This window comes from Prionailurus bengalensis, chromosome A2 (assembly GCF_016509475.1).
Source record: "Prionailurus bengalensis isolate Pbe53 chromosome A2, Fcat_Pben_1.1_paternal_pri, whole genome shotgun sequence".
NCBI lineage: Eukaryota > Metazoa > Chordata > Mammalia > Carnivora > Felidae > Prionailurus > Prionailurus bengalensis.
Window position 1 is genome coordinate 73232678 of NC_057348.1, and position 22741 is coordinate 73255418.

Genomic DNA, 22741 nt, shown 5'->3' on the forward strand with positions numbered 1-22741 from the left:
AGACCTGAGATGGTGGAGAGGGTAAAGGACAGAAGCATACAGCATCCCCCGCCAAAGAAGCAAAAGACCCACAGAAGTACTGAGGATAAAAAGTGAAGACTAGGGGTGCCTGGGTGGCTCAGTCGGTTAAGTATGGGATTTTGGCTCAGGTCACGATTTCATGGTTCGTGAGTTCGAGCCCTGCTGAAGCATAGAGACTGCTTTCAATCTTCTGTCTCCCTCTCCCGCTGTCCCTCCCCAGCTCACACACTCTCTCTCAAAAATAAGCAAACATAAATAAGCAAACATAAAATAAGCAAAAATAAATAAACAAGTAAATAAACACTTAGTTGCTGATAAATGATCCTGAGCACCTTCAACTAAACGCTGACAGGTAAAAGATCTAAATGAGGGTATCTGTGTGGACACAAACATGTACAGCCTAGTGGAATCACTGCACCCACATGCTGTGTTAGAAATAGAACTGATAGTATGTGAGACACAAGCGCCCAAGGTTCTGTGCGGGAAGAAGAGTAGAAGATTCAAAACATAATGGTGGACGGGTGCCTGGGTGGCTCAGTCTGTTAAGCAACTGACTTCAGCTCAGGTCACGATCTTACGGTTTGTGGGGTCGGGCTCTGCGCTGACAGCTCAGAGCCTGGAACCCATTTCGTAGTCTGTGTCTCCCTCTCTCTGCCCCTCCCCTTCTCACGCTGTCTTTCCTTCAAAAATAGATAAACGTGTAAAAAAAAAAAAAAAACATAAGGGTGGTAATAGAACAAATAAAGTTCTGAGTGTATCTAATATGGTGAAGGTAGGAGGTCCCACACTACCATTTTGGCTTTCCTTGGGGATCTGTGAGAAACACGACTGAAATTTCTGGCTGGAGTAGGAGAAATGAACCCTCCTAGAAATATCTGGGACTATAACATTTCATTTGTCAGATTGGAAATTTTTATAAAACTGTATCTTTATTTTGAAGTAAGATCGGCAATTCTCATAGAACTCACATGATTATAACTATTTATTCTGACAGGCAATTCTTCTTTCCAGAAAGTATTCATTTAGATGAATAAATATTTGCCTCAATCCTCTGAGTATTTCATAGGCAATGGTAGGAATGATAAATTATTCACAACAGAATGATAAATATAGGGTGAAAAGCAGTAAGAATCTAAACACATAGAATTAGTATTATGGAATAGGATTTTGACCAAAAGAAATGGAATATTGGTCAATATTAGTATTAAGCAAATTTACAATTATATTCTAATATATATACAGATACTAATCCCATCAGATTAAAAAGAAACAAAATCCTTGAAATAAAGGGCTTTTAATTTATACACATAAGAATCAATTTGTCCTTGAACAAAGGAGTGTTTTATATATTCAATACTTAGTCATCAAATATTTATATTTGTACACCACTATTCCAGATACAGTAAAACATTTTCTTGTGGCTGTAGCATAGTAATTATAATTTTTCCCATAGTATACCTTGTAGCTTAAACTATTATTTATTTTACTTAATTATTTAACTTATTTTTTAATTTGAATTTCTACCTTTTAAATCATGATAAAGTATGCATAACATAAACTTTGCCATTTTAACCAGGTTTAAGTGCACAGTGCAGTGGCATTTATATTGCCATCACCATTCAACCATCTCCAAAACTTTTTCACCTTCCCAAACTGAAACTTTGCATGAAACAAGAACTCCTCATTTTCCCTCCCCACAAGCCCCAGCAACCACAGGTCTACTTCCTGTCTCTATGAATCTGACTATTCTAGGTACTTCATATGAGTGGAATCATAAGTATTTGTCCTTTTGTGGCTGGCTTATTTCACTTAGCATAACATCTTCAAGATTCATCCTTTAATTTTTTTTTTAATGTTCATCCATCCAACTTATGGCCATCTTGAATAATGCTGCTATGAACATATATGTGTAATATCTGTTCAAGTCCCTGTTTCAATCCTTTTGCACACATACCCAGCAGTGGAATTGCTGGCTCATATGGTAATTCTGTTTAAGTATCTGAGGAACCTCCATTGTGGTTTACATCATTATACATTCCCACCAACAATGCACAAGGGTTCCAATTTCTCCATATCCTCACCAACACTTATCTTTTGTAGTTTTTTTTAATAGTAGTCACCCTATGAGTGGTATCTCATTTTGGTATTGATTTGAATTTTCCTAATGATCAGTAACATTGAGCAGCTTTTCTTGTGCTCATTGGCATTTGTATATTTGCTTTGGAGAAAAGTCTACTCAACTCAGGTCCTTTGCCCATTTTTTAACTGGCTTGTTTAAGACTAGCTTTTCTTATAAGCAAGTATGTTAGCCAAATCTTTTAACATTGGTATTTTTTCACTTGATAAACTTTTGTGGATTTTATGTTCTTTACAAATCAGAATCACTGATTACACAATCTGATATTCTAGCAACATCCTTTATCTTTCAGGATGCAGGACTATTACTTACTCCACATTTTTTAACCTCTGTGATTAAAAATACTGTAGTTCAAATCAAGGACTGAAAGTTGTAATATTGCACTACTGCTGGCTTGGAAGACCATCCAAAGACTGGAAAATATCATTAGTATTCATGAAATAAATGCTATCTAAATTTTATCTAACATTTATTTTTTCCATCCTTTGAAGTATAACATTTCTTCTTATCTAGCATTGCTTCTTTAAATTTATGGATTTATTTCCCAGGCCTATTACCATAAAGGGAAGCAATTCAGTTTGATGACAGGGTTTTGGGATGATGGCTAAGTCTTGGCATGTGGATTTGGCACGACACATGAAACACTTGATTTGTGAAGATTTTGAAATAATTACTGCTTTAACATTACCTAACATTGTCATCTTTTTTCCCCTCTTGCTGGTCGCTAGTCCCCAAAAAGTTCTTAAATTGGAAACCAATATCCATATATTAGAAATTGAAGACCAAACATGAAACCAGCTGATTCTAGATGTATACCATATTTCTAGGCCAAGCCTGTCTCTTTTCTTCTGGAATTTTAAAGCACTGAGAAAACAGCTCAACCTTCCCACATTTTGAATTCCTCTTTTTTAATTTTTTTTAATGTTTATTTATTTTTGAGAGATAGAGACAGAGCATGGGCAGGGAAGGGGCAGAGAGAAAGGGAGACACAGAAGCCAAAGCAGGCTCCAGGCTCCAAGCTGTCAGCACAGAGCCCAACGCAGGGCTCGAACTCACGGACTGTAAGATCACGACCTGAGCCGAAGTCAGACGTTCAACCGACTGAGCCACCCAGGCGCCCCTTGAATTCCTTTTCTTACTGATCAATAGTATATGAAAAATAAAAGTAACTGGGGACTGGAGTAGGCCAAACATACATTTATGTATAAAATTCTGTCATGAGATGGTACTCACTGCATATCCATAAATACACCCAGCAGAGATCTTTTAAGAAGAGCAATTTTGTCTCTTTTAACATGATAGCAAGTCATTTTGTTCATGTTCCAGTCCAGTAGATATTCTTAATCCCACAGTTTCATAGAGTTCCCAAAGGGGGTGCCTGGGTGGCTCAGTCAGTTAAGTGCCCGGCTCTTGATTTCAGCTCAGGCCAGGATTTCATGTTCGTGACTTCGAGCCCCGTTTGGGATTCTCTCTCTCCCCCTCTCTCTCTCTCTGGCCCTCCCCTGCTCATATTATCTCTCTGTCTGTTTCTCTCTCTCTCTCAAAATAAATTTTAAAAAGGGGTGCCTGGGTGGTTGAGTCGCTTAAGCGACTAACTCCTGATTTCGGCTCAGGTATGATCTCATGGTTCATGAATCTGAGCACTATCCATGCTGATAGTGCAGAGCCTGCTTGAGATTCTCCTCTCTTCCTCTCTCTCTGCCCCTTCCCTGCTTGCGCTCTGTCTGTCTCAAAGTAAATAGATAAACTTTTTAAAAAATAGTAAAAATTTTAAAAATAAATTAAAAAAAAAAAGAATTCCCAAGGGAAGCTATTATAATGCTCCTTATACCCAGTAACAACTGGGTATCAGCTATAAAGTGGTATTTGCTATTGAGAAAAGATACTTACTTGGAAATTATGTATATGGAAAAACTTGACCTTTGCATTTGTGTTTAAATAATTGAAAACACATAGGAAATTAGCCAAAGCATTTTTATCATTAAATATTATCCTTTGATTCTTAAAAATTTTGAAGACAGATATCTCAGGTCTGCTCTACTTAATATTATTCTTTATTACCTGGAAAACATTTCTTCAACAAAATAGGAGTTAGAGTGTTCAAATGTCTCACCTCAGTTCATCTGAGGCTTCAAATCCAAAAAGAATGCCATTAATTGCCAGAATACCAGTGTAGGTCATGCTGAACTATTATGAAACCAGTCTTGCTGCCCTTAGCTTATCATCCATGAAGGGATGCAAGAAGGTAGAGGCAAATAAGACCTTTAGCAAGGGTTTCCCTAGAAGGAGTTGTCAGCAGGCCATGCATTTCACCCCGCCCAACTGCCTCCCCTTTCCTTCAAGCCACTTGAGGGACTCTTCAAAAAGAGTATCTGAGATCTTGGCCCTGTTCTGAGAACCGGAAATTATGTAAGGACTTGACACGTGGCCTAAAAACATACCAAAAGCAAGAAGTTATGGTTAAATCAGGTAAAAGCAGCAAAAGTAACAGGTTTGGGAGTAAACTGCACTCCTGCCAATGATGAAGAAGCGAAAGGAGGAGTTTTCCTTATGAGCCAAGTAGACCATCAGCAGAGCACAACTAGCTCATATAAAAGGAATTCTATGGGGCATCTGGGTGTCTCAGCAAGACTTTAGCTCAGGTCATGATCTCACAGTTCATGGGTTCAAAACCAGGGTCGGGCTCTGCGCTAACAGTGCAGAGCCTGCTTATGATTCTCTGTCTCCCTCTTTCTCTGCCCCTCCCCACTCATGTTCATTCCCATTCTCTCTCTCTCTCTCTCCCTCCCTCCCTCCCTCCCTTCCTGTCAAAAAAAGTATAAGGAATTCTATCCATGAGGGCTGCCTATAGGACCATGTGACCTGAATGGATAGTCTCTATGTACAGAGGACCACAATGAGACAGGGACTGGAGGGGAAGAACTACAGTCTGAGGTCTCAGGATCCTACAAAGCTCCCCGCAAGACAAAGAGCCACCACCTGAGATTCAGGGGAACAGAAGTCTCCAGCACAGGGCTCCAATTACACCAGTCAACTGAAGGCTTTTTGTGGGCTCACAACTCGGTTCCCTTTCCCTAAGAGGACCTGACTCTGAAGGAATTACACACAGCAGCTAGCAGTATGGAAGAGAATCATGGAAGAATGAAGAAAATATCACCTCCCAACTCTCTCTCTCTCTCTCCCTCTCTCTCACTCCAGGTTTCCACAAAGACAGGCCCAAGTTGGGGAAAGGTAAAAGTCATAAATTCCACAAGAGTCTGAAGTTATGATTTTAGATTGAGCTGGACTTTTTAATACTTTACATGAAACAGCAGGAAAAATATTGATAGGACTTGCCTGGGATTTCATCCATGAGCAATGAAAATGAGTCAAGACTGCAGGTTGCAGAGGTAGGGTGGGGGAGAATAAAGTTTCTGCCTATTCTCCACTGAGTCCAACTCGAACAACACATCTGTTATATGTGTGAGGGTAAAAAGAAGTATTTGAAGATAAAAAGGTTATTCCCTTCGGGAATAAAATAAAGGCATAAAGTCACTTTCTGGAGCCAGTCCATGTCTACAGACAAAATATAATCTCAGTCCTCAGCTTTATGGGCTGTGTTTTGAAATCTTGTATTTATGTGCTAAGTTTCTCTTCCCCTGCAGAGATGGTGTCATTATTTGTTTAAATAACGAGTTTGGTATGAAATGGTAAATATGTCAAACCACACTTTTGCTGGGGATCACTGACTATAAAGTTGGACAGATGGCCGCAATACTCTGAATTTCTGGAGAAAAAAACACTTCCTGAGAAGACAGGGTGCAACCAAGACATTCATAATTTAGACCAGTAGTTTCCAATTATTTTGACTATAAGGACCCTTTTAATGTCATATCCATATTGATTATTGACCCAATCTAGAAATGATGCTTACTGCCATGTGAATGCCATAAGAACTAAACTGGACTACAAATTTTAGAGGTGGAAAGAAAGAAAGAAAGAAAGAAAGAAAGAAAGAAAGAAAGAAAGAAAGAAAGAAAGAAAGAAAGAAAGAAAGACAAAAACAAAAAACAAACTTGCCCATTGTTATTCCATTTGACTTAACTCTGAGTCTTTCTCTTCTTTCCTTCCTTCCCTTCTTTCTCCCATCCTCCTCCATCCATTCCTCCCTCCTTTCCTTCCTTCCTTCCTTTTCTCTCCTTCAAAATTTTGATGGATTTACAGGGCAGGCAGACTTCTAATTATTCTTTTCTAAGAGATGTGGTTATGTGGTGAATATGCAGAAAATGATGAGAATATATATATATACACATACACAGACTAACTCACTCCGGAAGAATCCAACCGCAGCACTGTTTTGTTTTGTATTGCCGTTGCCATGATATGAATGTTGGATGCAGTTGCTACATGATTTGCCATATCCATTTGGGCTCACCCCTCTCGGCTATCAACTGTGAAGCACTATGGAGGCATGGTGATTTCTTTAGTAATCTACAGAAATTTCATTTTAATAACTACTCTCTGTAACATGAACTGTATTTCAACGTCCAATTTTTTTTTTCACTTTTCTGAATGGCTTCATGAAAATATAATTTATACAGCATTAAATCCACCCACCATAAGTACATAAATCAATAGACAGAGTTTTACAACCATCACCACAATCTAAAAAGTCTCCTCATGCTCATTTGCAGTTAATCCCCTGCTCCCATCTCCAGCTTTAGGCAACCACTGATCTGCTTTCCAGCTTATAAATTTGTCTTTTCCTAGACATTTCACGTAAATGGAATCAGACAATACCTAGTCTTTTGCATCTGGCCTTTTTCATGCAGCTTGATGTTTTCTGAGGTTTACCCATACTGTAGTATGAGTCAATACTACACTCCTTTTGACAGCCGAGTGGATTGCGCTCTTTATCATATGTCTCAAGTCACAGTCAAAGCCAAAGCTCATGCCGCTTTTCTCCTATGTCCTTCTTGTGTGCGCTAATATGGTTACCATAGATTTTGAACGTTGACCTGTCCTGCATTCCTGGGATGAATCCCACTCGATTGTGATGTATTGTCATTTTATACACTGCTGGATTCAATTTGTTCATATTTTGTGGAGAATTTTTGCTTCCTTGTTCATGAGGGACATTGGTCTTTGGTTTTCTTTTCTTGAAATGTCTTTAGTTTGGAATCAGGGTAATGCTGGCCTCACGAAATGAGTTTGGAAGTATTTCCTGCGTTTCTAATTTCTGGAAGAGGTTGTGTAGAATTGACAGCATTTCTTACTCAGTGTTGGTAAAATTCACCATGAAACCATCTGGGCCTGAAGTTTTCTTTTCTAAAGGGTATTTAACTAAAAATATAATGTCTCTAATAGATATAGCACAATTCACATTAGTTCCTCTTGACTGAGTTTTGGTACTTTGTGTCTTTTAAGGAATTATTCTATTCTATTTTATCTCAATTTTTTAATTCATGGGCATAGAGTTATTTGTAATATTCTGTTGATATCCTTTCAATGCCTTTGTTGTCAGGAGTGATGGCCCTTCCTTCATTCCTGATACTTTGTATTCCTGATAATTTTGTATCTTCTCTCTTTTTATCTTGGTCAATATGACTAGAAGTTTATCAGTTGTGTTTCGTTTTTGTTTTTGTTTTTGTTTTTTTTAGTATAGTTGACACACAGTGTTACTTTAGCTTCAGGTGTACCACATAGTGATTGAACTTCTCTATACATTATGCTCACCACAAGTGTAGCTACTTTCTGTCACCATGCAATGCTATTACAATATTGTTGATTATATTCCCTACGCTGTGCCTTTTATTCCCATGACTTACTCATTCCATAACTGGAAGTATGTATCTCCCACTCCCCTTCACGTATTTTGCCCACCCTTTCCCCACCCCCAGCAACCATCAGTTTGTCCTCTGCATTTCCAGGTCTAATTCTGCTTTTGTTTCTTTATTCATTTGTTTTGTATTTTAGATTCCACATATGAGTGAAATCATATGGTGTTTGTCTTTCTCTGATTTTATTTCACTTAGCATAATACTCGAGGTCCATCCATGATATCACAAATGGCAGAGCTCATCCTTTTTTATGGTTGTGCAATTCAGTGTTCAATATTTATAATGAAGTTCTTTGATGACTTAATCAGTATTTGATTCCTACTTATTTTAAAGATTGTTTTTAATGTAATTTGGATCGTATCCCTCTACTGCTTAAATCTTTCCCAGTATGCCATGGCCCTTGCACCCTTATATAGTGTCTTGTCAAGCATCCTGGTTGTTTTTGGTATTTCAGTCACAGTGGTATTCTCTTAGGCCTTTAAAGGTATCTAAGTCCTTCCTACCTCAGGGCCTTTGTGCACGGTGTTCTCACTGCCTGAATTGCTCTTCATCTTGATCCTTGAATGGCTGGCTCTTACTCATATTTTAGGTCTACTAAATGATAACTCCCCAGAAAAGCCTTTGCTGACCATCCCATTTACACTATGCATCCCCTCCTCTATTAATCTCTGTCATAGTACCTTATTTGATTCTTTCATAATAACACAATTTATTAATACATGCCATAGTATTTTTTTAACTTCTTTATAAAATGTCTCTAACACTAGGCTGTAAGCTCTCAAAAGGCAGAAATCATGTCTGCATTGTTCAACCTGTACACTCAACACAGCCAGGCAATACAGAAGCTCAAGAAACATGCATTGGAGGGGTGCCTGGGTAGCTCAGTCAGTTGAGCAGCCAACTCTTGATTTCAGCTTGGGTTATAATCCCAGGGCTGTGGGATCGAGCCCCACATCTGGCTCCATGCTGGGTGTGGAGTCTGGTTGAGACTCTCTCTCTCTCTCTCTCTCTCTCCCTCCCTCCCTCCCTCCCTTCCTCTCTCCCTCCTTCCCTCTCCAAATTTAAATTAAATATTTTAAAAGCAATATGCATTGGAGTGGGAGGAGGAAGACAGAAGAAAGTAAGGGAGGGAATTATTTGGGCATTTCTGGATCTTTTGTTATGTCAAATGTAAAAGAGTATACAAGAATAATATAACAAATACACATGCTTATTTGGCAAACAAGTTGAAGTCTTGTGTCTTGTGTCCCTTCCATGTCCCATATCCCTCCCTTTCCACTCCCCAGGGGTAAGCATTCTCTTAAATTTAGTATTTCTCACTACCATGCAGGTCTTTATATTTTAACCACATTTAAGTGAATTACTAAAAAATATACATGATTTTTATTATTTTAACTCTGCATAAATAGCATCATCCTGCATATCAGTTTTTGTAACTTGCTTTCTTCACTGAATTTTATGTTTGGAAAATTCATCTAATTCATTTCATGTTGTTCTAGCTTATTCTCTCCACTGCTTAATAGCATCCCATTATATTACACATTTATCCATTTTCATATTGAAATACACTTCATCTCTTATTTTCACCTTTTGGCTATTAAAAACAATGCTGCTGTGAACATTTTCCATGTCCCCTCATGCACATGTTCAAGACTTTCTATAGGGACATGCCTAAAGGTGAAACTGGAGATCATAGGGTAGACTCATGTACAATCTCAAAGAGCTTGCCAAATTGCTCTCCAACACAGGTATCATTTTCCAACATGGATATCAGTCCTCCAGCAATGTTCATGGATTTCTTTGCTTTATCCACACTTAGTAGTGTCAGACTCTTAAATGTCTTACAATCTCTTCAGTGTGAAATGGAATATTATTTCCATTTTAATTTGCATTGGTCCAAAAACAACTGAGCCTGAGTAACTTTTTATAGCCAGTCAGTTTCCTTTTCTGGAGATTGCCTATTTTTCTGCTGAATTGTTTCTTTTTTCTATTTGATTTTAAGGAATTTTTAATATATTCTGGTTATTAATCTTTGGTCCGTTACCTTCTAAGGGTCTGTGATTCATCTTCTTGCTTTTATATGGTGGCTTCTGATGCACAAAAGTTTTTCATTTTAATAAGTAGTGAAGCTTATCAATCTTTTCTTTGTAGTTTATACTTTTCGTATGTTGTCTACAAAATTCTTCCCTGCCCTAAGGTCATAAAGATGCTTTCCTATATTATTTTCTGTAAGTTTTAAAGTTTTGCTTTTTATATTTAGGGCATAAATTGACCTGGAACATTATTTTATTATATAGAATAAACTAAAGTTTATTCAATTTTTATCTTTCCCCATAAGGATAATTAATGTTCAACCATCAATTATTGTTTATTCTTTAATGATTTATAGTATAAGCCCTAAAAAAAACATGTTTCCATATATATGCCCACATGTTTCTGAGCTCTCTATTCTGTTCCATTGATGTATTTCTTTATCCTTGTACTAATATTATGGGTTGCATGTCTTTATATCTAAAAGGGCAAATCTGCCTACCAGGTTCTTCCTTAAAACTGCCTTAACTATTCTTAGCTCTTAAGTAGAGCCCTCAGACTTTTTCTATTTAAATTTTTAAAATGGGTCTAATTCTCTAAAATATTCTCTTTGATATGAGTCCTGAGGTCCCTCCTGAGTACCTATCCCCAAGAGAAATCCTGTAATCTGTCCATACAAGGACAGAGATTAAGAAAATGCCATGGGAGTTGGGTGGTGGTGCCTGGCTAACTCAGTCAGTAGAGCTTGCAACTCTTGATCTTGGGGTTGTGAGTTAAAGCCCCATGATGGGTATAGACATTACTTAAAAATAAAATTTTTAAGAAAAAAATAAGAAGATGCCATTGGGGAATTCACAAAAATCAAAAGGGTACTTCGCAAACCCCTTTCCAAATAATAATAATAATAATAATGATTTATTAAAGGGTAAACAGTGTTCCTACCACAAAATTAGTCTAGTCAATAATATAATGTAATGTTTATCCTTCTAGGAAGAAAAAATAATGAAGTTGATAATAAAAAAAGTAAATATTTTAAAATGTGGTAGAGAGGTATGGCCAACTAATCTTTGACAAAGCAGGAAAGAATATCCAATGGAATGAAGACAGTCTCTTCAGCAAGGGGTGCTGGGAAAACTGGACACCGACATGCAGAAAAATGAACCTGGACCACTTTCTCGCATCATATACAAAAATAAGCTCCAAATGGATGAAAGACCTCAATGTAAGACAGGAAGCCATCAAAATCCTCGAGGAGAAAGCAGGCAAAAACCTCTTTGACTTTGGCCACAGCAACTTCTTACTCAACACATCTCTGGAGGCAAGGGAAACAAAAGCAAAAATGAACTATTGGGACCTCATCAAAATAAAAAGCTACTGCACAGCGAAGGAAAAAATCAACAAAACTAAAAGGCAACTGACAGAATGGAAGAGGATATTTGCAAATGACACATCAGATAAAGGGTTAGTATCCAAAATCTATAAAGAACTTATCAAACTCAACACCCAAAAAACAAATAAGCCAGTGAAGAAATGGGCAAAAGACATGAATAGACACTTCTCCAAAGAAGACATCCAGATGGCCAACCGACACATGAAAAAATGCTCCACATCACTCATCATCAGGGAAATACAAATCAAAACCACAATGAGATACCACCTCACACCTGTCAGAATGGCCAACATTAACAACTCAGGCAACAACAGATGTTGGTGAGGATGCAGAGAAAGAGGATCTCTTGCATTGTTGGTGGGACTGCAAGGGGGTGCAGCCACTCTGGAAAACAGTATGGAGGTTCCTCAAAAAACTAAAAATAGAACTACCCTACGACCCAGCAATTGCACTACTAGGTATTTATCCAAGGGATACAGGTATGCTGTTTCAAAGGGACACATGCACCCCAATATTTGTAGCAGCACTATCAACCATAGCCAAAGTATGGAAAGAACCCAAATGTCCATCGATAGATAAATGGATAAAGAAGATGTGGTATATATATACAATGGAGTATTATTCAGCAATCAAAAAGAATGAAATCTTGCCATTTGCAACTACATGGATGGAACAAGAGGGTATTATGCTAAGCGAAATTAGTCACAGAAAGACAAATATCATATGACTTCACTCATATGAGGACTTTAAGAGACAAAACAGATAAACATAAGGGAAGGGAAGCAAAAATAATAAAAAAAAAAACAGGGAGGGGGACAAAACATAAGAGACTCTTAAATATAGAGAATAAACAGAGGGTTACTAGAGGGGTTGTGGGAAGGGGGAGATGGGCTAAATGAGTAAGGCACATTAAGAAATCTACTCTTGAAATCATTGTTGCACCATATGCTAACTAACTTGAATGTAAATTTAAAAAATAAATAAAATAAAAAAATAAAATAAAACAGGGGCGCCTGGGTGGCTCAGTCAGGTAAGAGTCTGACTTCGGCTCAGGTCATGATCTCGCAGTTCATGAGTTCGAGCCCCACATTGGGCTTCACTGACAGCTCAGAGCCTGGAACCTGCTTCGGATTCTGTGTCTCCCTCTCTCTCTGCCCCTCCCCAGCTCATACTCTCTCTCTCAATAATAAATAAAACATTAAAAATAATTAAAAATAAATAAATAAAATAAATCCTAGCTCTGAAAAAATAAAATAAAATAAAATAAAATGTGGTAGAGAGGATTTTTAATACTAAATTTTTATAATTAATAACACGCTCAGAAGATGCAAAGGAAAACAGGTACAACCTAAAATTAAAGTGTTAATGGGGCGTCTGGGTGGCTCAGCCGGTTAAGTGTCCGATTTTGGCTCAGGTCATGATCTCACAGTTTGTGGGTTTGAGCCCCACATCAGGCTCTGTGCTGACATCTCAGAGTCTGGAGCCTGCTTCGGATTCTGTGTCTCCCTCTCTCTCTGTTCCTCCCCCGCTCATGCCCTGTCTCCCTCTCTCCTTCAGAAACAAATTAAAAAAAAAAAAAACATTAAAATTGAAGTGTTAAGGGAAGTATTCTACTTCTACAAGTATACAGAAGTAGAGAATGGTCACTTAAAACAAAAAACTTAAAAAATATAAATATGTACTTTAAGAGATTTTTCTCTACCCACTGGTACAAAGAAAACACTAGTTTTCTCAAAAAGTAATTCCTGGGGCACCTGGATGGCTCAGGTGGTTAAGTGTTCCACTTTGGCTCAGGTCAAGATCTTGCAGTGCGTGAGTTTCAGCCCCGAGTCGGGCTTTGTGCTGACAGCTCAGAGCCTGAAGCCTGTTTCGGATTCTGTGCTTCCTTCTGTCCCTGCCCCTCCCCCACTCACACTCTGTCTCTCTGTCTCTCTCTCTCTCTCAAAAATAAAGATTAAAAAAGAAAATTGTTTTTAAAGTAATTCCTAGTGGCTTATAGCTTTTTAAACACTGCCCCCTAATGTTCACACTCTGAAATGATAAGAGGACCTCGCTAACAAAAATAATCTGGTCCTTCCTCCCCTGTGATCAGTCTAGCATTTTTGTCCTGCAGACCAGATTTCACATACTGAGGCAATCTCAACCACACAACTGTCAGAGTGCATTAAAGTAAATCTCTCAACCATTCTAAGATTACTCTCATCAGCAATAAGGCCAACATGTGAGTGAGAACAGACTATTTGGGCTTGGACAGCACTGACAGAACAGCAATGCCACTGGGAAACATCAGGAAAGTCTAGGATCCCAATCATAACATGTGCAACTTTAGACTGATCTAATCAGTCTTATTAAAAAATATCAAAAACAAACACTGATTACCAAGAATATCAAACTTTTAAAAAAGAGATGGCCCTTACTTTATATACACAAATTCATGACTCATAAATGACCTTTGCTTCCAAAAGAATCTGTTGAAATTTAAACTCCCTGATGAGCAAACTTGCTCATGACTTCCACCACTGAAAATATGATTAACAACAAATGAAAGAGAAGAGCAAGGATATGTTATTCTCAAGTCAAGCTGTTCAGTGTCTTATGGTCGCAAAGTCCATGTCATTACTTAACAATGATATATGTCTAAGTTTGGAAAGCATAGGGCACTTAATATTCAGTCAAGAGGCCTGAGTTTTAAACCCATCTGCCATTAAATATCTGTATGACCAGAGGTCCCTTAGATGTTCTGGACCTGTTTCCTTATCAGGAAATAAAGGAGAATGGACTGTATGGATGTTATTCTAATGATTGTCAGGAGATGGGGATGTAAAGGATTACAGAATTATGGAAGGTATTTTTCCAGACTACAAATGCTTTTCCCCGTCACTTCTTTATTTCCCCATCTGTAACACTGAAAAGAATATGAAATCCCCTTTCTCCCCATAGCTGAGAATTTCTGAATTATATAGTCTATCTCCAAGGCCCTTTGCCACACCAAAATGTTAAGACGGGATCTGAGAACTGGAAGAAAACACAGATTCTCTAATCACAAGCCAAGGCCCAGAAGAACTCTTGGCTCTAAACATTTAGTTATAGTATGTGGAACTTTGAGAACTGTGAGGCTCCCCATGTGGATTATTAGCATTTTATTAGGCTGGGGGATATGATAAAATACATTATTATTCCCAAACTTTACCCCTCTTGAAATCCACACCTTGCCATGTGACTCCGTAGTTCCTGCCACATAGAGTAGAATATATTTCGACCACACATTGGTAGTGGCCTTTGGCCATATGACTTTCCTTGACCAAAGTAAAGTAAGCAAATCAGATGCGAGCACATGCTTTAAATGTGCTTGTGAAGTTGGGCTTGTTCTCTGTACACTTGCCTTTCACTATGAGAAGATGCATTTGGTAGCCACTGATCCAAGGAGTATAAGAGACATGGAGAACAGGCCAGGCGCCCAACATAAAACTTGGAGCCCAATCTAACCAGTCATAGATCAGCCAAATCGCAGCCAACCCAAATTCATGAGAATGAGAAATAAAGACTTACTGTCATATGAGATTTTGCATTTGCCAATTACATAGCATTTTTATGATAACAGGATAATTCAGAAGATAATATTTTACCTATTTTAATAATTCAGACTTCAACATTTCCATTGGACTGTGATATTTTAGGGAAAAATCTTTCCCTCTCTCTGAAACATATAAATATTGTCATACAGATACAAAAACAAAAGTGTGATTACAGGTCTATAAAATAGCACATCTAAGAAAGACTCAGGTCTAGAGGCAAAGAGTCATCTACCATGTACAGACCCTGTCTCTCATGCTGATTCAGTAGAGAAGTTAATGATCATTGGGCCCTTCATCCTCTCTAAAATAATATCAGTCAAACATTGCAGTTATAGCCTAATTTATATGAAAATAGCACCACAAAACTATACCATGAAAAGCACTATTTTTACTAAAGCAATATGTCATAGTCAAAGTATTATTGTATCCCAAGTAACCTGAATGCATAGAAACAGAAGTATTTTGGTTATTACTTTATGACTAACAGAGATCTTTAATCCTATCACTCTTCAACTACCTCTACCATGACTACTCTAATTCAGGCCACCAACATCTCTAGGCTGGACTAGTTCAATAGCTTCACAATTGTTCTTCCACTTCTACCCTTGTCTTCTACAATCTTTCTCTCAACACGGTAGCTAAACTCATCCTTAAAAAAAAAAAAAATGTCACATCATATCATTCTTCTGCTCAAAACACTCCATTGGCTTATACACTTATTCAAAATAAAAGTCAAACTCCTTCAGTAAGAGTCACCCTGAACTCTTCATGATCGTGCTAACCAACATCTCCCTGATTTTCTTCCTATTACATTCCTCTTGGCTCACTCTGCCTTGCTGGTCCTCAAACATGCCCAGCACATTCCTGCCTCAGGTCCTTTGCACTTGCTGTTTTATTTTTATTTTTTTTATGTTTATTTATTTCTGAGACAGAGAGAGACAGAGCATGAGTGGCAGAGGGGCAGAGAGAGAGAGGGAGACACAGAATCTGAAGCAGGCTCCAGGCTCTGAGCTGTCAGCACAGCTCACAAACTGTGAGATCATGACCTGAGCCAAAGTCGGTCGCTCAACCGACTGAGCCACCCAGGTGCCCCTGCACTTGCTGTTTTTCTTTCCTGAAACCATCTTTGCCAATATCTACATGATTCACTCCTTTACTTCATCCAGGTCTCTGCTCAAATGTCACCTTATCAAGGGAAACTTCTCTTACTTCCAAGCATAAAATAGCTCCTCCTCACCTCATCCCCCTCGCCCTACTTTATTTCTCTTTTGCCCTTATCACTACTGGGTTCAATTATAAAAGACAAAAACAAAAGAATGTTTTTGTTTCTGTATTTACTATCTATCTCCCTAACCTATAATGTAAACCTCAATGAAAGTATAAATATGTGTTATTCAGTGCTACATCCCAGGACCTTAGAATACTGCCTGGCAGATCATAGGCCTGCAGTAAATATTTAGAAGATGAATGAATAAAGACTGAAAATATTAAGAAAGTTTTCTGACAAAAACTAACAATGTAACTTGGAATTTTCAGAGCCACCTCTCTATATTGCATCCCTAATTAATTCATAGTTGCTTATAAAATAGAAAACTTAACTAATATAATGACTTTTTTCTTTTGGACCTAAAGACACACACACACACACACACACACACACACACACACACACACACACACAATGCTCACCGTCTCAACAATCTGGGAGACTATATATAAAGCACTCTTTTCCTTCACCTGGCTTAACGCTTTTGAATATATTAAAGGGATATGTTGGGATCCTGTGCTATCTTTTTTTTTTAATGTTTTTTTTTTTTTTTTTTTTTTGAGACAGAGAGAGACAGAGCATGAACAGGGGAGGGAGAGACACAGAATCTGAAGCAGGCTCGAGGCTCTGAGCTGTCAGCACACAGCCCGACACGGGGCTCTAACTCACAGAGTGTGAGATCATGACCTGAGCTGAAGTCAGACACTCAACCAACTGAGCCACCCAGGCGCCCCAAGACCCTGTGCTATCTTAAAGCCAACTAATATTTTACCTATATTTCTATGTATTAATTAATAACAGTACTTCGTAAATGTTTGTAGAATATCAGTAGAAAAATGCGCAAAAAAACTACAGACATACAATACAAGAAGAAATACAAACAGCCAATCAAAGCGTGAAAATCTTCATTTAGGTTAATGTTCTTTAACGATGAGTTGGGGGTGAGGGCAAGGGAGAACGGAATCACTTCAGGAAAGCCAACACTAGCAAGAGGTTTCTTACGTACATAAAGAAACCCAATAACTGAAAAGTCTACTCACTGGGGAGGGTGTGGGGTACAGATACCTGTGATGGAACAATAGATGATGTGAGGAGCAATCTTGTCTATATCTTCATATCCTAGGCCCATTGCAGACAGTTTGCCAGGGACATAGTTTTCCACAAACACATCACAAACAGCTGCGAGCTGAGGAAAGAGGTGAAGATGAGTCAGACTTCTTCAGGGACCTTCCAGACTTTCAACAAGCCCCCACATGACACAATTCTAATTTCAGTAAACACAGTTGATCTTCACTTTGTAATAGTCCAGAAAAACAACAAGAAAAGTAGAATTACAAAGTAGAATTAAATAAACATAAAGGCTCTGGTCAACTACTTGAGATATTACTACCAATAAAACAATGGCCATTAAAATATTCGGTAACTACCGTGGCGTTAAATGGATTCTGCTTATGTTAAATGTAAGAAATATCAAGGTACATGGTCCCAACATATTCTCAGAACTTTCAGTAGGAAAGGTAAAATATATGTATAAAAATATATGAAAAACATCTTCTAAACCCTTTATAAAAAACTAAATATGATGTTTTTTGCTATTCATCATGGTCACTATGTAATATTTGTTCCTCATTACAACCTGAACATATAGGTGTTTAATACATGTAAACATGATTCAGAAGTGTCTTCATACTTTTCAGATGCTTCCTTTCCAAAGAGTTCTAGATGTATTTAATGAATCATATAAATATATATTCATATTAATATAATATATATACATATATACATATATATAATATATATAAATATGCATATTAAACCATAGCTCAATGAATCAGTAAGTCAGAAACAAGGCCCAGATTTTGATTCCCAGATCACTGCAATCCGAATTAGAGGACAACGAACCACTGTAAACCCTAACCTTAAATTTTCAAAATTTCAATTGTGACTACACATCTTTTAAGGTATGTTTTAAAGTCATCCAAAAATTATACTATTTCACCCAGAGAAATTCATTACAGTAATCCTTTTTTTTAAAGAATTTATTTTTAAGTAATCTCTACACCCAACGTGGGGCTCAAACCTACAATCCCAAGATCAAGAATCACATACTCCACCAGCCAGGTGCCCCCATTACAGTAATTCTTGAACATATTCAAGTGCCTAATAACTATTCAACAATTTTTTTAATTGCCATGGTGACATAGACTTAAATATATCCACGCATACAAACTAATGTAATAGAGTAAGACTCTAGATAAAAGATGGGCAAACTTTTTCCATAAAAGGTCAAATAGTAAATATTTCAGCCTTTGAAGGCCACATACATTCCCTGTCAGATACTCTTCTTTATTTTCCTTCAGCAATCTTTAAAAATGTAAAATCGATTCTTAGTCCAAGGACCATACAGAAACAAACCTGATTATGACCCACATTATCTACAAACCTCTGCTCTAGATTAAAAAGACTGAATTAGCATCAACTTTAGATGGAAACATGTAAATAAACTGAATGCCTATATGTTACTGTGTCACTGAGTTTGGAATATATATATGGAATTGTCAGATTTAACAAAATTTGGAGGGAGGAGATCTCAGGAAACATCTCAAGGAAATAAGCTGTCATCCTCCAGAGCTCCTGAAACAGTGGCACCAGGAGCCAGGTAAACACTTCTCTGGAGAGAAATGATAAATATATTAAGACATAGGACAGAGATAGAAAGGTTGAAGTATGCACTCCAAATCTCAAGCCATATAGGTGTCTTTCCAAATTTCAGGTACCAATTAACATTTGAGCTGTTTGTAAGCAACTCCATACAGGGAGAGTCCCAATAAAGATGCATTTACTTATTTATTGTTAATGATTCTACCAAGTACTGCTTGCTTAGGGATTTGGAGGAAGGCCAAGTGTTTATTTTAAATAAAACAAAATGGTACACTTTAATTTATTCCACAAATTCTTCTGAGCCTCTATTTACTATTGACAAGGCACTCTTGTGGGCTGTAAAGAAAACAAACTACATCAAACACATCTAGACTTCTACATTGGTCATCTCTTGCTGCATATATTCTGCATGGCGCACTATATAGCACCTTATGCAAATGACATTTAATGAATTATTTAATTTTTAAAAACTCTGTGTGGGTTCCCCAAGAAGTTAAACATAGAATTACCATATGACCCAGCAATGCCTCTCCTAGGTATATACTCAAAAGAACTAAAATCAGGGACCCAAACAGATACTTGTATGCCAATGTTCAAGGCAGCAGTATTATTTGCAATAGCCAAAAGGTGGAAATAATCCAAGTGTCCATCAGCAGACAAATGTATCCATCCATAAAGTGGAATATTACTCATTCATAAAAAGAGAATGAAGTTCTGATACATGCTAGAACATACACAAACCTTTAAAATATTATACTAAATGGGCTCCTGGGTGGCTCAGTTGGAAGGGCGTCTGACTTCAGCTCAGGTCATGATCTCGCGGTCCGTGAGTTCAAGCCCCGCGTTGGGCTCTGTGCTGACAGCTCAGAGCCTGGAGCCTGTTTCAGATTCTGTGTCTCCCTCTCTCTCTGACCCTCCCCCATTCATCCTCTGTCTCTCTCTGTCTCAGGGACGAATAAACGTTTAAAAAAAATTTTTTTAATATTATGCTAAATGACATTAATCAGACACAAAAATACAAATATTGTATAATTTCACTTATATAAAATACTCACAATAGGCAAACCCATAGAGACACAAAGTAGATGAGAGATTATCAGGGGCTGGAGTGAGTGTGAAGTGGAATTATTGCTTAATGGATACAGTTTCTGTCTGGGGTGATGCAACATTTTAGAAATAGATAGTAGTGGGCCACCTGGGTGGCTCAGTCAGTTAAGCATCCAACTCTTGGTTTCCGGTCAGATCATAATCTCATGGTTTGTGAGTTCAAGCCCCACATCGGGCTCTGTACTGACAGTTGCAGAGCCTGCTTGGGATTCTCTGTCTCCCTCACTCTCTCTGCCCCTCCCCTCCCCTGCTCACTCTCTATCTCTTTGTCTCAAAATAAATAAAACATTTAAAAACAATAGCAGTACTGATTGTACAGTATTAGGAATATATTAATGTCACTGAACTGTGTACTTAAAAATGGTTAAAATGGAAATTTTTATGCTCTATATATTTTACCACAACAAAAAATTTTTTAACTATGTAAGGTATTTGTATTTTTAGACTTCTAAGGAATCCTAAATCACATCTCAATCTACATAAAGTATATAGATGGACCACAAACAAATGCACTATTTCAATAACAGAAGGAAATAAATATAATGAGTAATTTACATTAATATAAAAGTATAAAAATGTTTCAAGTAACCAAAAAAAGCAGATTAAAAAACAATATACATGGTATTATCTCACGTTTTCGGGAAAAATGAGTATACAAGGACATAAAGAGATTGGATATGATATACTAAAATATTAATGTCTTTGCATGAACTTGTATTATTTCTTGGGTAACATGAAAAAAAAATGGTAACTAAAAAGAGCTGTGCTCAGAGCACCATGTAGTCTGGCTCTACAACATTACAAGAAAAATACAGAAAAGTTGAGTTTAAGAGCTAAATATTTCTACTAATAAAGATGCACAGTAGTTTTTTTATGATTACCCAAGAAATCAACATGTATGCATTTTGATATTTATTTATTAAGAAATACCCCAAAAAAGTTTATAGGGCAGAAATTATTCCTTTCTCCATTTTACAAATATTTATTTTAGATATGTACTAGCCACTTACTAGATATTGATTCCAAGCTGGTCTGTCATTGACCATATTCTCTCTCCCTCTCTGTTTTAGGATATTCACCCGTTTCAAGATTATATCTATTCCCTACAGCTTTAGCTAATCATTCATAAGTATTCTAAGAAAATAGTGCAAAACTCAGAGCCATGAGAAATTGATCTCCACACTAACTACAAGTATTATATGTGATAGTTACCTCAGTAGAGACCAAATGTTTACTGCATTTCCCTGATACAATGATCTACCAGGAAATAAAGGGAGAGAAGAAGACTAGCTCCCAGTTTTACTGGTATTATATCCTCTTCCTCATCTAAGTGCTTACAAATCATTGAAAAAATCTATTCTAGAATCTGGCCCAGAATAAAAAGCAAGCACAATTTTGTATGACTTACAGAACCTACTATCTTTTTTCTTTCTGAAAGGAGATAAAAAAAATTCTTCCCTCTAGTCACAGAGTAAATAAGAACTAAAATTCATTTGAAATATAGAGTATCTAATTCTGAGTTATCTTTATTAGATGTAATTTAAGAACAGACTAGAGATCAGAAATAGTACAGTAATTTTTTAAATGTTATATCAAATAATGTGCTTACTGGTAAGAAATGTATTCTAAAAGATTTAAGTGCCGAGTTTCATGATATCTCCCACTTTAAAATAGTTCACACACACACACACACACACACACACACACACACACAGGTAGGTATACATATGTAAATATGCAAATATAGCAAAATATTAAAATTATTACATGTAGGATAGGGTTATTGAAAGTTCATTATACTATTCTTTCAACTTTTCTGTACGTTTGAATTTTTCATAATAAAATGTTGGAAGAAAATAAAATCCATGACATTGCTCTATGGACCATAATATGTGCACACAATATGGATATTGTGACTATTGACTAACATAGAGAATTATTTGAAATATAAATGACATATTAGAAAGTTATCAAATCATATTGCCATGAAAATACCAGGCTCTACATAGATTTTCGAAGCAGAGTTTTGTTTTTTGCACAAGCTGTTTTTGGTTAGCCTTGTACAAAGGAGTCATATTTTTTGGAGCTCTCATGTATCCAGCTGATTGGTTTGTAAGCTACTTTGGAACTATTTCTATAAACTAAACTCATTATGTTAGCAATCATAGCCACCACGGTCTGTATACAGAGGTTGTTTTACTACTCTTAAGCTAAAAGAGACATCCATGCCAGAAAGATTAAAAAGACTAAGCAAAAGATAATTTTTCCCCTAGGCAATAAGACACATAACATGAATGGTACAACCAGCAATGGATATGAATAATGTCCCCATACAATCTATTTAAGTTTAATATGAGTTGAAATGTACTTTATTGTTATCAATCAGACATGAAGAGAAATCAAGCCCATGATGAAATTTATTTAAAATTGTTACAGTATAGTAGAAAACTGGCAAGATCCAAGGAGAATTAGAAGCAAGTCCTGGAGATTCATTTACTTTGGTCTGAACTACACAAGCAGGTCCAAAATACTCAAATGTACATTTATGTCTTAGTATCAAGAGTTATGAACTCCACCCAAATACTGCCTCATTGAGAAGCTCTAATGAAATTGCAAAGTATGGGTTTAATCAAATCTGAAACCTTGACTTTTGAGGATAAAATATCAGAATGCCCTGAAATAGAAGCAAAGAAGCAGGAGCTATGAACACTAAAGATGAAACTGAGAGACAGG

General features: G+C 37.0%; 1 protein-coding gene across 1 annotated transcript in view; it reads right to left on the minus strand.

Annotated features, from left to right (window-relative positions):
* Positions 1-22741, minus strand: part of SUGCT (succinyl-CoA:glutarate-CoA transferase) — a 774528-nt gene that overhangs the window by 711071 nt on the left and 40716 nt on the right. The window contains exon 6 of the mRNA XM_043588522.1: positions 17306-17426. Coding sequence (XP_043444457.1) covers positions 17306-17426 — 121 coding nt within the window. The remainder of the gene's footprint in view (positions 1-17305; positions 17427-22741) is intronic.